The sequence below is a fragment of the Mobula birostris genome, chromosome 10, assembly GCF_030028105.1.
Source record: "Mobula birostris isolate sMobBir1 chromosome 10, sMobBir1.hap1, whole genome shotgun sequence".
Taxonomy (NCBI): domain Eukaryota; kingdom Metazoa; phylum Chordata; class Chondrichthyes; order Myliobatiformes; family Myliobatidae; genus Mobula; species Mobula birostris.
The window spans coordinates 37917883-37931241 of record NC_092379.1 but is presented as its reverse complement, the minus strand read 5'-3'; the positions used below and the strand labels follow the sequence as shown (position 1 = coordinate 37931241).

Sequence of the window (13359 nt, the reverse complement as noted above, 5' to 3'; positions counted from 1 at the left end):
ATCCCTGGTCGCTATGTATCCGCCTGGGGAAGGCCATAATGCATGAAATACTTCTCCCATAACACTTTTGCCACCGTAGTCGCCTTCTGGTCCTTGATAGGAAAAGCCTGAGCATATCCAGTGTAGTGGTCCGTGATGACTAAGACACTGGCCGTGTTGCTGGCATCGGGTTCTATAGAGAGGAAATCCATACACACCAGGTCCAGGAGCCCTGCACTCTGCAGGTATGACAGAGGAGCTGCCTGCACAGGCAGTGTCTTCCAGCGTATGCAGCGAATGCACGACTTGCAGTCCTCTTCAACCTCCAACTTCATTCAGGGCCAGAAAAACCATAGGTCTTGTCCACCCCCAAATGTCCAGGATCATCATGAAGTGAACTCAACGCAATGCTCCGATACTTCTCAGGCAGAACCAGCTGGCAACGCCGAGGTCGGTCCGGGGCTGACATGACCGGTATAAAATTTGGTTCTTTAACTTCAAACGAGGCTATTCTCTCAGTAATGGAGGTACTGAAGCTGGTTTTGTCTTCTCCGCCTGCGCCATATCCCCCTTTCCAAATACATACCAGATAGTGCCAGTGCCCGGATCACCTCACTGAGCAGCTGCCACTCCTCCAGAACTCAATTCCGGCAGCTGCTTGCTCTTCAGAGCAGTCAGGTTACAGTAAACTGGAGGTAGGGCATCATCAGAAGCCCCCAAATGATCCACTGCTCAATCCGCCCTTTCCTTTTCGTCGGCCTTCACGGTGATGGCAAACTGACACATGGCCTTTATAACCCTTATTTTGTTGTGTGGTTAGTAGAGAAACCAAATATAAAAGACAAAGACGCCACTCTTGTTAAAGTTAACAGTTTGTGCACAAAAATCTTTGGAGCTCACGCCTCCGGTGTTCCTCCTCAATGACCTCCGCCGAAACGTTGCCAACCGCTGGACCCTCGAATTCCCGTAGACTCCGTCCGGTGATCACCGAGCACTCCCCACACTCGTTCTACCTCCTCACTCGCCTCGACCGAAAAACCACAAAAGCTCGGTTCCCAGACAAACAAGATAGAATAATGTGTCTCTCATTTGGTTAGTTCCCTGTTATCTGTAGTTAAAACCCAAATATCGCAGCTACAGAGAAACTATTACATCAGCAGTTAGCATTACAGAGACGCCATTTCATTAGCCTTAGCAGTTAACATTACCAAGAACCCTACATGTGTTAGTCGGTATGTGTTCTAAGACTGGGGCTCTCAGTACATGTGTGATAAACAAAACAAAATGGTATGTGAGAGTTTCCAATTAATTCTGGCAGCTATTACTGCGTTGAATCAGATAGATTTTAATTGGAAACTTAAGCTTCAGGTAGCGATAAATGAATAGAAACTAAGTAAAATTATTAGTTGATTTCTCCCTGCTGAGGTGTATATTTTGAATGATAAAGAATTGGTTGAATTGGAAGCTACTACCTATTATAACTTTGATTTGATTGCATCCCTAACAGGGACAGCATCTGCCAAGAGATCTAGTGTAGACAAATTGAAGGAAGTGCATGAAAAGTATCAGGAGGAGAGATTGAAGGCACAGGAGGCCAGACTCAGTAAAAAACTAGAGGTAAGATTATTGTTATACCTTCTTACCTTGACTGTCCTGCCAGTCTTTGATTAGGGCAATAAGAAAGTTGTCTGTATATACTACTCCAAAATCAATTTGCTATCCACAATATTCATTGTTTAATTTGGAAAACTGTTGAGGAAATTAAGTATATGGTTATTCAAAGGACTTGATCTAGCTTTATTCTTTTTGTTTCCGTTCCATTGCTGGAAGATCCTTCATATCACCCTCAACTTATTCTTAAGGCCCTTTGCATTGCTATATTGCTTCTGACGTTCACAAGTTTTTGAAAAGTATGTAGCTCATTCCACACTCTCACCACCTTCTGAGTGAAGAAATTCCCCCCTCATGTTCTCCTTAAACCTCTCACCTTTCACTCTTAAACCATGGCCTCTGGTTGTAGTCCCACCCAACCTAAGTGGCAAAAATCTGCTTGCATTTACCCTAGATCCTTCATACCTCTGTCAAATCTCCTCTCAATCTTCTATGTTCCAAGCAATAAGGGCCTAACCTATTCAATCTTCCCTCATAACTCAGGTCCTCCAGTCCTGGCACCATCCTTCTAAACCTTCTCTGTACTCTTTCAACTTTACTGACATCTTTCCTGTGGGTAGGCAGCTGAAAGTGCACATGACACTCCAAATTAGGTCTTACTACTGTCTTATAGAATTTCAACATAACATCCAAACTTACCTTGATTTATGAAGCCCAAGGTGCCAGAAGCTTTCTTCATGACCATATCTACCCATGGTACCACTTTCAGTGAATTATGGTCCTGTATTCATGGAAATGGATGACCAAAGCAGAGGCTCGGCATCTGTAGAAAGAGAAACCATTTAATGACTGGGCTCGGGACTTGTGCTGACGAGAATAATGTTGTGCGGTGCCCAGTGGAGTGGCCAGTAATATCTTTTTTTTTCCAGAATTCTGTTCAGGGTTGGATGGCATTGATCAATTTCATTTCTTTCCTTTCCCCAGTCACGGTTGAACAACATAAAGCAACTGTCCACAATTGCCTTGGCCTTGGGGGTAGAGCATACCCGGAATGAGCTGCTCCCACTTCTGACTGGTAGGTACAAAGCTGCGTGTGGTTGGGCTGCTTCGGTTTGAACAATCGCCTCTCAGAGTCACCTTGCCACTGATTTCTCGTCTAGATGCAGACACCATTTTCGATGAAGACGAGGCACTGCTGGCATTAGCGGAGCAACTAGGGAGCTTCACGGTGCTCGTTGGCGGACCGGAGTATGTTCACTGTTTGCTGGTAAGAGCGGTCGTACATTTACAAAGCACTGCACAAGACGGACACGCGGTTAATGCCATTGAAGTGGTATTACTGTCTTAATAAAGGTTAATTTCCAGAAGATGATTCTCAAAGCAGCAGGGTACCACAGGCAATGATAAAGTAAGTGACTTTATAATGAGTCATAGAAAAGTTCAGCACATGTTCCCCTTAAACATTTCACCTTTCACCCTTAACCCATGACCTCTAGCTGCAGTCTCATCCAACCTCAGTGGACAATGACTGCTTGCATTTACCCTATCTAAACCCCTCATAATCTTGTCTCCTTCTGTCATATCTCTTTGCAATCTTCTATGTTCCAAGTTAAAAAGAAGTCCTAACATATTCAATCTTTCCATATAACTCAGGTCCTCCAAACCCGGCAATGGCCCTGTAATCTTTCTTTGTTATGATGGGTTGCATGAATGAGGGGTAAACGGACACATACAGAACCCTCTCTGCTTTTATTGTTTGCAATAAAATCTTTGAGGCAGATGAGGCTTTGTGCCACCCCAACACATTTGTAGGCACGAGAAAGTCTGTAGATGCTGGAAATCCAAATCAACTCTCACAAAACGCTGGAGGAACTCAGCAGCTCAGGCAGCGTCTGTGGAAAAGAGTAAGCGGTCGATGTTTCTGGCCGAGACCCTTCTTCAGGACCTGGTTGAAATATTGGAGGGGTGTATCATTGAGAATTGCTACAGTGAAGTGTAGTTACTCTACCCCTGATCCAGGTTCACCCACGCAGCCTGTTGGAAAACATACATGGACTGATACCGTCCCCCGAACACTGAAACCTCTGCTCTGTATTGACCAAATATACGTTCAACATGAGCCCAACTGGGGGAAACAAAACACAGATTTTAATGCCCAGATGCAATGGTCCTATGCATTAAATATTTATTTAAAATAACATACTTGTATTGCTTTTAAATACCCGTAATGGGGAACAAGATTCTGAAATTAAATAACGAGGGCCTCAGGCTATTACAGGGCATAGATCAAATTGAAATGATTTTCAGTGATCAGTTCATCATAGGACAATTCAGAATTTAAACAATGAAATCAATTTATGAAACCACCAAAGTAGCTCGATCAATGAGGTTTAACCAGGATGCTGCCTGCTTTAGAGGAAGTGCTGCAACTTTATCAGACTCTGGGTGGGCCACGTCTGGAGTATTGCATGCAGTTCTGATTGTCCCACTATAGGAAAGATGTTGGGGCTTTGGGGTCGATGCGGAAGAGGTTCGCCAGAATGTTGCCTGGTTTAGAGGACGTGTGATCATGAGAGCTGGATAAACTTATGTTGTTTTCTCTGAAGCGCTGGAGGCCGAGGGGAGATCTGCTAGAGGTTTGTAAGATTATGAGGAGCATGTGCATAGATTAAGTAAAGAGGAGTATCTGTTTCCCAGGATTTAAATGTCTAATACCAGAGGTATGCATTAAAGGTGAGAGTGGGTAGGTAGGTTCAAGGGGGATGTGAGGGGTAAGTTTTTTTTACCATCAGAGTGGTGGATGCCTGGAATACATTGACTGGTATGATGGTAGAGACTTTTCAGAGACTTTTGGATAGGCGCATGGGTATGAAAAAGATGGAGGGAGATGGACATTGTGTAGGTAGGAGGGATTAGTTCTTGGTGGTTTTTGATTTTCTTTTTAGCTGGTTCAGCACAACATTGTGGGCCGAATGGCCTGTTTCTGTACTTTACTATTCCATGTTTTACTTTATTGATTGCAGTGGTTTCAAATTAGACATTCCAGCGTCAGTATGTTGCGTATAGAGTGTGTACGTTCTTTTGTATTGATACTCCTTTCAAAAATGTTTTCTTTTTGTGTAAAATTACCTGCGAGTACAGGCAGAGAATTCTTAAAGCATTTACGTAAGGAATCCAATTTGCTCATGTGTGGGTGGGGGCTGTATATAAAATATCACAAACTTTTAGCAGTGTTTCTTGAAGAACGCTGAGATGGCGTGGCTTTGTATTATAGAAAATAGCAATTCAGAAACGTTTTCTCGGAGCCCCTGTGATGCCTGCAATTCTAAACTGAAACGTGGGCACAGTTGTTGTTTGAATAGTTATATAAGATATAGGTGCAGAGTTAGGCTATTTGGCCCATCGATCCATTTTCCCCTCTCAGCCCCAATCTCCTGCCTTCTCCCTGTATCCTTCCATGCTGCGATTAATCAAGAGTCTTATCAATTTGTCTTTCAATCATGGCTGATCCTTTTTTCCCCTCCTCTGCCCCACTCCCCAGTCTTCTCCCAGTAACCTTTGATGCCATGAACCTATCAAGAACCTATCAACCTCTGCCTTAAATATACCCAATGACTTGTCCGCCACAGCCACCTGTGGCAGAGAATTCCACATATTCACCACCCTCTGGCTAAAGAAATTCCTCATCATTTTCATTCTAAAAGCATATCCCTCTATTCTGGGGCTGTGCCCTCTAGCCTTAGACTCCCCTGCCATAGGAAACATCCTCTCCACATCCACTCTATTCAGACCTTCCAACATTTGATAGGTTTCAATGAGGTCTCTTCTCATTCTTCTGAACTCCAGCGAGTACAGGCCCAGAGCCATCAAAGGCTCCTCACGTGACAAGCCTTTCATTCCCAGTATTATTTTTGTGAATCTCCTTGAAACTCTGCACACTGTCAGCACCTCCTTTCTTAGATGAGGGGCCCAAATCTCCTCATAATACTCTAAATGATGCCTCACCAATACATTATAAAACCTTAACATTACATCCCTGCTTTTATATTCTAGTCCTCTCGAAATGACTGCTAACATTGCATTTGCCTTCCTCAGCCTGCAAGTTAACCTTTAGTGAATGCTGCACGAGGACTCCCAAGTCCCTTTGCACCTCGGATTCTTGAATTTTCTCCCAATTTAGAAAGTAGTTTACACTTTTATTTCTTCTAACAAAGTGGATGACCATGGACTTCCCTCAAACTTTGGCAAAATTATTCTGACAGGCAGCTTCATGTTTATTTGCATATTAAAACCTCATAGGATGAACAATTATTGGTACTTAATTTGAAGATGAAATAGTAATTACTGGTAATTAGGAATGTGTCAGTGTAATTTCCATTTAATATTAGTACAGAGTTTTCTGGTTAGGAACCTTGGGAATTTCTGTGATTGAGAAAATATGTCCTTTGATTTATACAGTTTTTGGTAGTTTGTGTTTTGTCCTCCAGCACGGCTCTATATTCTTCTGCCTTTAAATGTTTCTCTGTCTCATTTTCTTTATGAGAATTCCTAATTCTCAGCAATGTAAGAATTTATCTTAAAGATTGTTTCTAAATATTGTGTTTCTTAGAAGTAGAGTAAAAAGAAGATGTGTTTCAGTTTAATTCTTTCCCACTAATCAGCCTCCCTTGGAGAACCTGGCAACGGTGGAAAAATCGGTAGTACGAAATAAAGCCATCGATTCACTGCGAACCATCTCCCACGAGCACTCTCCTGCAGACCTAGAAGTCCACTTTGTGCCACTGGTCAAGCGCCTGACTTGTGGTGACTGGTTCACGTCCAGGACTTCGGCATGCAGCCTTTTCAGTGTCTGCTACCCTCGGGTATCCAGCTGTGTAAAGACCGAGCTGCGTCAGTAAGTACTTTCCTCCCTTGGAATGCTGGAGATGAACATGATTGAAGTTGGCTAGGAATATTACAGTATTATTGTAGAAAATCTACATCCTGTAGTATCGCTCATTATGTACCGTGTCGTATGGTGTGGGCGATCGTGGGTCTTTCCGTGGACAGGATTGTTCTTGGCGAAGTTTTCTACACAAGTGGTTTGCCATTGCCTTCTTTCTGGGCAGCGTGTGTCTTTACAAGACGGGTGACCCCCAGCCCATTATCAATACGCTTCCGAGACTGTCTGCCTGGTGTCAGTGTCAGGAGTTGAGATCTGCACCTGCTGCTAATACAACCGTCCACCACCTGCTCCCACGGCTTCACGTAGTCCTGATCGGGGAGGCTAAGCGGGTGCTACACCTTGCCCTAGGGTGACCTGCAGGCTAGTGGAGGGAAGGAGTGCCTTACACCTCCTTTGGCAGGGACATATTTCCTTCCTGCCACCCAATTTCGGTATAATTTGGTTTTATTGGCGATAAGATGCTACCACCATGGTGGACGGGACCTTGTTTTAACTGAGTGGGTAGAAGTTTCTAGTTTAGAGAATAATCAGCCCCAAAATAGCACAGAAAGTGTGGCATTTTTGTTTTTAATGACATAAACTGAAGGTTTTTTGTGTGTTTTTAGTGAGGAAGGAGCAAAAGCCGAGGTGCATCATAGTGGAGTGGTGCTCATCGCTTACTCTCGGCTGTGGGGTTGAAGTGGCCTTGTCATTTACAAAGGCGTGCTCTTTTTGAGAGCCGTGTCTTGTCAAGCCTGTTGCTCTGCTTCAGGGCCATTTTGATTAATCTGGCGCGCAGAGGATTTCACTTGTTCGGAGGTGTTTGAGTTTTGTCGGACGAGAAGGTTGCTTTGGTAACTGTGTGCCCCTGCAGTCCACAACCAATGGCTCTGTTCTGCTCCAAGTGCGGGAGTCCCACATCTGGGGTTCAGTTCCAGCCGCTTTACTCCCTGAATTAAAATTTTTTGTGGTGTCATTTGTGTAAACTTTCAGATACAGTCAGTTGTTTCAGAAAAAGACAGGGCTGTATGGTGGGGAAATTCTAGGCAGCTTCTAGAGTAGGTTACGTGGTCAGCACAACATTGTGGGCTGAAGGGTCTGTAATGTGCAGTAAATTTCTATATTCTGTTGCTATCTTGAAGTATTTCTCAGGATAAAATCTGAATACCACAAATATTGGATTTTTGGATGGTGTGGTGGAGATGCGTCTCTACCAAAGGAGGTGTAAGGCTTCCTTCTGCTGGTCTGCAGGCCACCCTTGGGCAAGGTGTAGCTCCTGCTTCGATACCATCGACCCCTCCCGACCGCCCCCGCCCCGATCAGGGTCAGGTGAAGCCATGGGGTCAGGTGGTGGATGAGCAGCCGGTGCAGATCACAAGTCCCGGTTATGCGACACCTGACGCCAGGTAGACAGTTTCTGAAGTGCATTGATAATGGGCTGGGGGTCACCCACCTTGTACAGACACACACTGCCCAGAAGGCGGAAATGACAAACCACTTCTGTAGAAAACTTTACGGAGAACAATCAGGGTCATGGAAAGACCGTGACCACCCATAGCATATGACACAGCACATAATGATGATGGGTTTAGCAAAATATTTTAGTAGCTTCTGATTTAGAAACATTAATTGCAAAAATGTCAATTTTTAGTGCTTGTATTTCTGCTTGCGAATTGTTAAGTTCTGCATCAATGGGCGACTACTCCTATGTGACCTTTAATTTTATTTTTTCTGCAGACTTTTCCACAGCTTGTGCTCAGATGACACACCAGTGGTCCGCCAGGCAGCAGCATCAAAGTTGGGTGAATTTGCAAAGGTTGTGGAGCTGGAGTTTTTGAAAAGTGACATTATACCCCTCTTCACTTCCCTGGCTTCTGATGAGCAGGTATGTAGTTGTAGAGCAGACACTGGGGTGGCAGCGGGAAGTCGAATTGAAGTGGGTGGCCATTGGGATACCCCGGCTGTCGCAGCGGAACCAGAGAAGGTGCTCGTTGAAGAAGCCGCCCCCCCAACCCCATCTGTGTTGGTCCTCCGATGTCGAGGAGGCCACGGCAGGAGCTCCAGATACAGCGAATAGCCCCGAGAGGAAAGCACCGCTTCGCCTGCAAGAACTGTTTGCAGCCCTGAACAGAGGCAAATGGGCGAGTGTAGACCTTGTCTTGCTTTCGGGGAGAGCGGCGAGGATGAATGAGTGGCGTGGAACCCTGAAGGGTGGGGTGGGTGAAGGGGGGTGTGATTAGTGGCAGAGACCTCTTGCAGATAGCGGAGGATTGAGATTAGTCTAGGAGTCTATTGTGGGTGGTGGGGGCTACAGACACTGATGCGCTGGAAAGGCTTGTGGGGTGGGAATGCAGGTGACGTGGATGAAGGAAGCGTGGATTATAGTGAAGAAAGGTGATCTTATTCCCCATGGCTTGTCATGATTTATCTTGCTGAAGCTGCTGCTGTCACCTTGGCTTTATGTCACATGTGTATCAATTGCTTGTACTGAGGAGCCTCTGTATCCCACACGTCATGGCAGTGTGTGAAATAACGGAGAGCACTTGGCTCATTCCGGTCACAGGCTGTCTGTCATTCCGCTCACTGGAGCAATTGCATGATTTCACACCTCCCCCCCCAACATTACCGCTTGCATTTTACTGTATGGATGAGCTGGAGGTGGGAAAAATTAGTACGGATGGTGTGTCCGTGGCAAAGAACTGAGTTGCATCCGGTTAATACGTCCATGTACTCAATATGCTACGCCTTGTTAATGCCACTTCCTGCTTGCAAAGTTTCTGTTGTCGTAGTCTGCACCATCTGTTCACCTTTGTAACCGGGGTTCACAACCCTCTTTTACGCCATCGACCCCCTACCATCAACCGAGGGGCCCCAGGTTGGGAGCCTCTGCTTTATAAAGTTCCTTTGTCCACAGCAGATGGAAGCAGTGCCTGTCAATCTATTGGCATGATTACACCATTCCAGTACTCCAGCTGGAGATGCTCCTCCAAGAAGGTGGTTATCTTGAGGCTTTTGCCTGAAGAGCGAACTGTTTAATCAGTGTGTGTCCTTTCATATTCCTCCAACCTCAAGTATCCCGGGCAAAAGGCTTGACGCAGTCCGCAGTATCCTCGTGTACTAAGGAGCCAGAGTCGTACAGAAATGGTACGCTGAAGGGGAGCTGGGATGGACACTTTGACCCTCACCTAGCTTCTGGTTAACGGTTGGACGTGTGCTCCTTGGTGTTGAGGAAGCTTCTCTTCTGGTTACTATCCAGTGACTCCTGGAAATAAACCTTCACATCTGTAGCCAAGGAGATGTTCACACTTGCTCCAGGTTCAGACCCCACCAATGATGGCTAGCGTATCAAAACAAGGATGCAATGTTCACATTTTATAAGGCTTCACTTGGAATATTGAAGGTAGTTTTGGGCCCCTTATCTAACAAAGGGTTTGCCAAGACAGGAGTGGGTTCAACGGAGGGTCACGAAAGTGATTGAAAGGTCCAGGATTGAAAGGCTTGTCGTTCAAGGAGCATTCGATGGCTCTGTTCCTGTACTCATTTGAATTTAGAAGAATGAGGGGGAGGGATCTCATTGTAACCTGTCAAATACTAAAAGGCCTCTAGAGTGCATATGGGGAGGATGTTTTTTATGGTGGGACAGCCTAAGACCAGAGGAAGCAATCTCAGAGCAGAGGTTTGTCCATTTAGAATGGAGATGAGGAAGGATTTCCTTATCCAGAGAATCTGTGGAATTCATTGTCACAGAGGAGAAGTCATTGGGTATATTCAGGGCAGAGAGGTTGATAGATTCTTGATTAGTCAGGGCATGAGAAGTGACCTGGTTGAAGCGTGTAAGATGATAAGAGGTATTAATTGTGTGGATAGCCGGAGACTTTTTCCCAGGGCTGAAATGGCTAACATGAGGGGGCATAGTTTTAAGGTGCTTGAAAGTAGGTATAAGGGGGACGTCAGAGGTAAGTTTCTCACCTAGAGAGTGGTGGGTGTGTGGAATGCACTGACAACAAAGGTGGTAGAGATGGATACAGGGTTTTTTAAGAGACTCTTAGATAGGTACATGGAGCTTAGGAAAATAGAGGGCTATGCGGTAGGGAAATTCTAGGCAGTTTCTCGAGTAGGTTACTTGGTCTGCACAACTTTGGGGCTGGATAGCCTGTAAAGTGCTGTAGATTTCCGTGTTTCGATGAAGAGATATGGGGAGAAGGCAGGAGATTGGGCTGAAGGTGAAATGGATCAACCATGATGAAATGTCAGAGGAGACTCGATGTGCCAAATGGCCTAATTCAGCTCCTACATCCTACGGTGAAAAGTGACCACTTGGGTGATTAGCTTGGAGATTCACTCAGCAGAGAATGGTGCTTCAAGAGCAGGAGAAAGAAAATTGATTTATCAATAAATTTTTGCACTGTCATGACATTTGCTAATATACTAATCCAAGGAATGCTTCCATCAAAGGTTGCATGTTGATACACTCCAAATTTCCATTCCAGTACTTGTATCCTGGGAAGATTCCAGCACACATTGCAAAGTAATGAAACCTGTTGCTACTTTCTAGGTGATCTGAACGGATATCATCTGGGAAACAATTGTTATATTGTCAGTATTTATTTTTATGATTTTTTTGATGAGATTAGTTCTTCCTAATGTTAACTTCAGGAAATTAATTTTGTTTTTTAATGAAGAACCAGCTCAAACCCGGTTTGAACATCTTTTTCACAGGATTCGGTGAGGCTGTTGGCAGTTGAGGCTTGTGTGAGCATAGCCCAGCTGCTGCCCCAGGAAGACCTGGCAACGTTGGTGATGCCGACCCTCCGGCAGGCAGTGGACGATGAATCCTGGCGTGTTCGCTATGTGGTGGCAGACAAATTTTCTGAGGTACGTGTTATTGCTAAAGCACAAAATGCATCTCTTTGGTATGATGATATGGTGCATTTATGTTTTAAAGCTAGTCTTTAAGTTTTCTGTTCCAGCTGGAATCCCTTCTGATTCTGTCAAAAGTCATGAAAACACGATTAGTTCCTCTAATATAGTTTTAAAAAATCATTAAATCAAGCACCTGCGTATTTTTAATATAATTGACTGACATGCCAAAAGGTGCTGAGATTTCTTTCCAGATTCATTTAATTAGCCTGTTTTTAAACATGGATCTGAAATAGAACAAAGTTGGTCTGAATTGAGCTCAGATCTTTTTCAGTGTATCTGAAGGATAATCCTGTGACAGGGGTTTAGAACAAACTTGTTGGCATAGTGCCAGGGATCTGGGGATTCAGCACGTGCACAGGTTGATGACACTGATATTTTTCACTTTCGACTGGAGGAAGTCAAGGGGAACTTCAGTTCTGTTTAAAAATGAGCCGAAAGGTTGAAAAGCCAGGACGATCCTCAGAGACTTTGACACTCAGGAACTTGAAATTACTCACCCTTTCCACAGTCCCCTTGATTAGGACTGACGTATGTTCCCTTGACTTCCCCTTCCTGACGTCCACAATCATTGGTTTTACTGTCATTGTGGTAAATTTTGTGATGTAGGGCATTAATTAATTAATTTAATTAAAATTTTGATGGACTGGACTTTGCTGGTTCCTTCCCACTGCTGACTTCACACAAACCAGGTATGGTGTAGGGAGGTGGTGATTCAACTTCACCCTCCTGTGGTCCACAATCAGTTCCTTGGTCTTACTGACAAAGTGCCAGATTGTTGCCACACCACTCAACCAGCTGATCTATCTCACTCCTCTTCGGCTCCTTGTCACCATCTGAAATTCTGCCAACAATAGTTGTGTCATCGGCAGATTTATAGTCCCGAAGAGCAGTCTCGGCCCGAAAGATCGACTGTTTATTTCATTTCCATAGATGCTGCCTGGCCTGCTGAGTTCCTCCAGTATTTTGTGCTGGGTTTCCAGCATCTGCAGAATCTCCTGTGTGTTTATAGTTTTTGAACCAGATGGTCTTTGTTCTCGGTATAAAACTTGTTGCCTCAGGCTTCCTCCTGTTGCTCCGGTTTCCTCGCACAGTCCAAAAGCATTCCGGTTAGTAGGTTAAAGGGTCATTGTAGATTGTTGCACAAGTTGGTGGGTTACTGGCGGTGCAGTTTGAAGGGCCGGAACAGCTTGTTGTGTTCTGTGTCTCCAATTAAATCTATGCCCTTTAGTCTTAGACTTTCCCAGCCTGGGAAAACACTCGGATCTACTGAAATCTCTGTGCTTTTCTCACCACAATGTAATACAAATCCTCAAAATAAAGGCACATTGCCTACACAGGTTAATTGCAAACATTAACAATCAGGTTAACATTATTTAACAATTAAGAAGCATTATTTAATGATTAAATAACATTATTTAGTTGTTTCTTTTGACCTGAGAAATTAGCTGATTACAATTGCTCACGTTGTTGTCTGTGTACCATACTTTCGGATTCAGAGCCATCAACGACAATATTTTCTCAACTTTGCCTTTCTTTAAAAATTTAAAATTCCGTCTCTTTAGGCCAGGAAAATCCGGTCCCACCCCAAAGCATTGAGATTAAATCTTTCTGTTCTGTATGAGTGTAAAATCTGTACTGAAGCAGCTGGTTTATCTGTGGATATTTTATCAAGGATAGATCATTACAGCTGTTTTACCTGGGTAACACTAAAGAATGCTGCTTCTAAATGGACACCATTTATCTGACCATTCCCTTTTTCTCCCCACTCATTTATTTCTTTACCAGAGCATGGGGTATCCACTCATTGATAAACATCTGAACACAATGGCAACATTTCTCTGGGTTTCTTTCCTCTTACCCCATGGCTTCACGTGACCCTGATTGGGGGGGTGGGGTTGGCTAAGCAGGTGCTACACCTTGCC

At 44.4% G+C, this 13359-nt stretch overlaps 1 protein-coding gene across 1 annotated transcript in view; it reads left to right on the top strand.

The window, feature by feature from the left end:
* Window positions 1–276: 276 nt before the first annotated feature.
* The window catches only part of LOC140203596 (serine/threonine-protein phosphatase 2A 65 kDa regulatory subunit A beta isoform-like), a 51807-nt gene continuing 38724 nt past the window's right edge, over window positions 277–13359 (top strand). The window contains exons 1-6 of the mRNA XM_072269644.1: window positions 277–429; window positions 2575–2665; window positions 2757–2857; window positions 6252–6484; window positions 8252–8399; window positions 11234–11389. Of these exons, the coding sequence (XP_072125745.1) occupies window positions 277–429; window positions 2575–2665; window positions 2757–2857; window positions 6252–6484; window positions 8252–8399; window positions 11234–11389 (882 nt within the window). The remainder of the gene's footprint in view (window positions 430–2574; window positions 2666–2756; window positions 2858–6251; window positions 6485–8251; window positions 8400–11233; window positions 11390–13359) is intronic.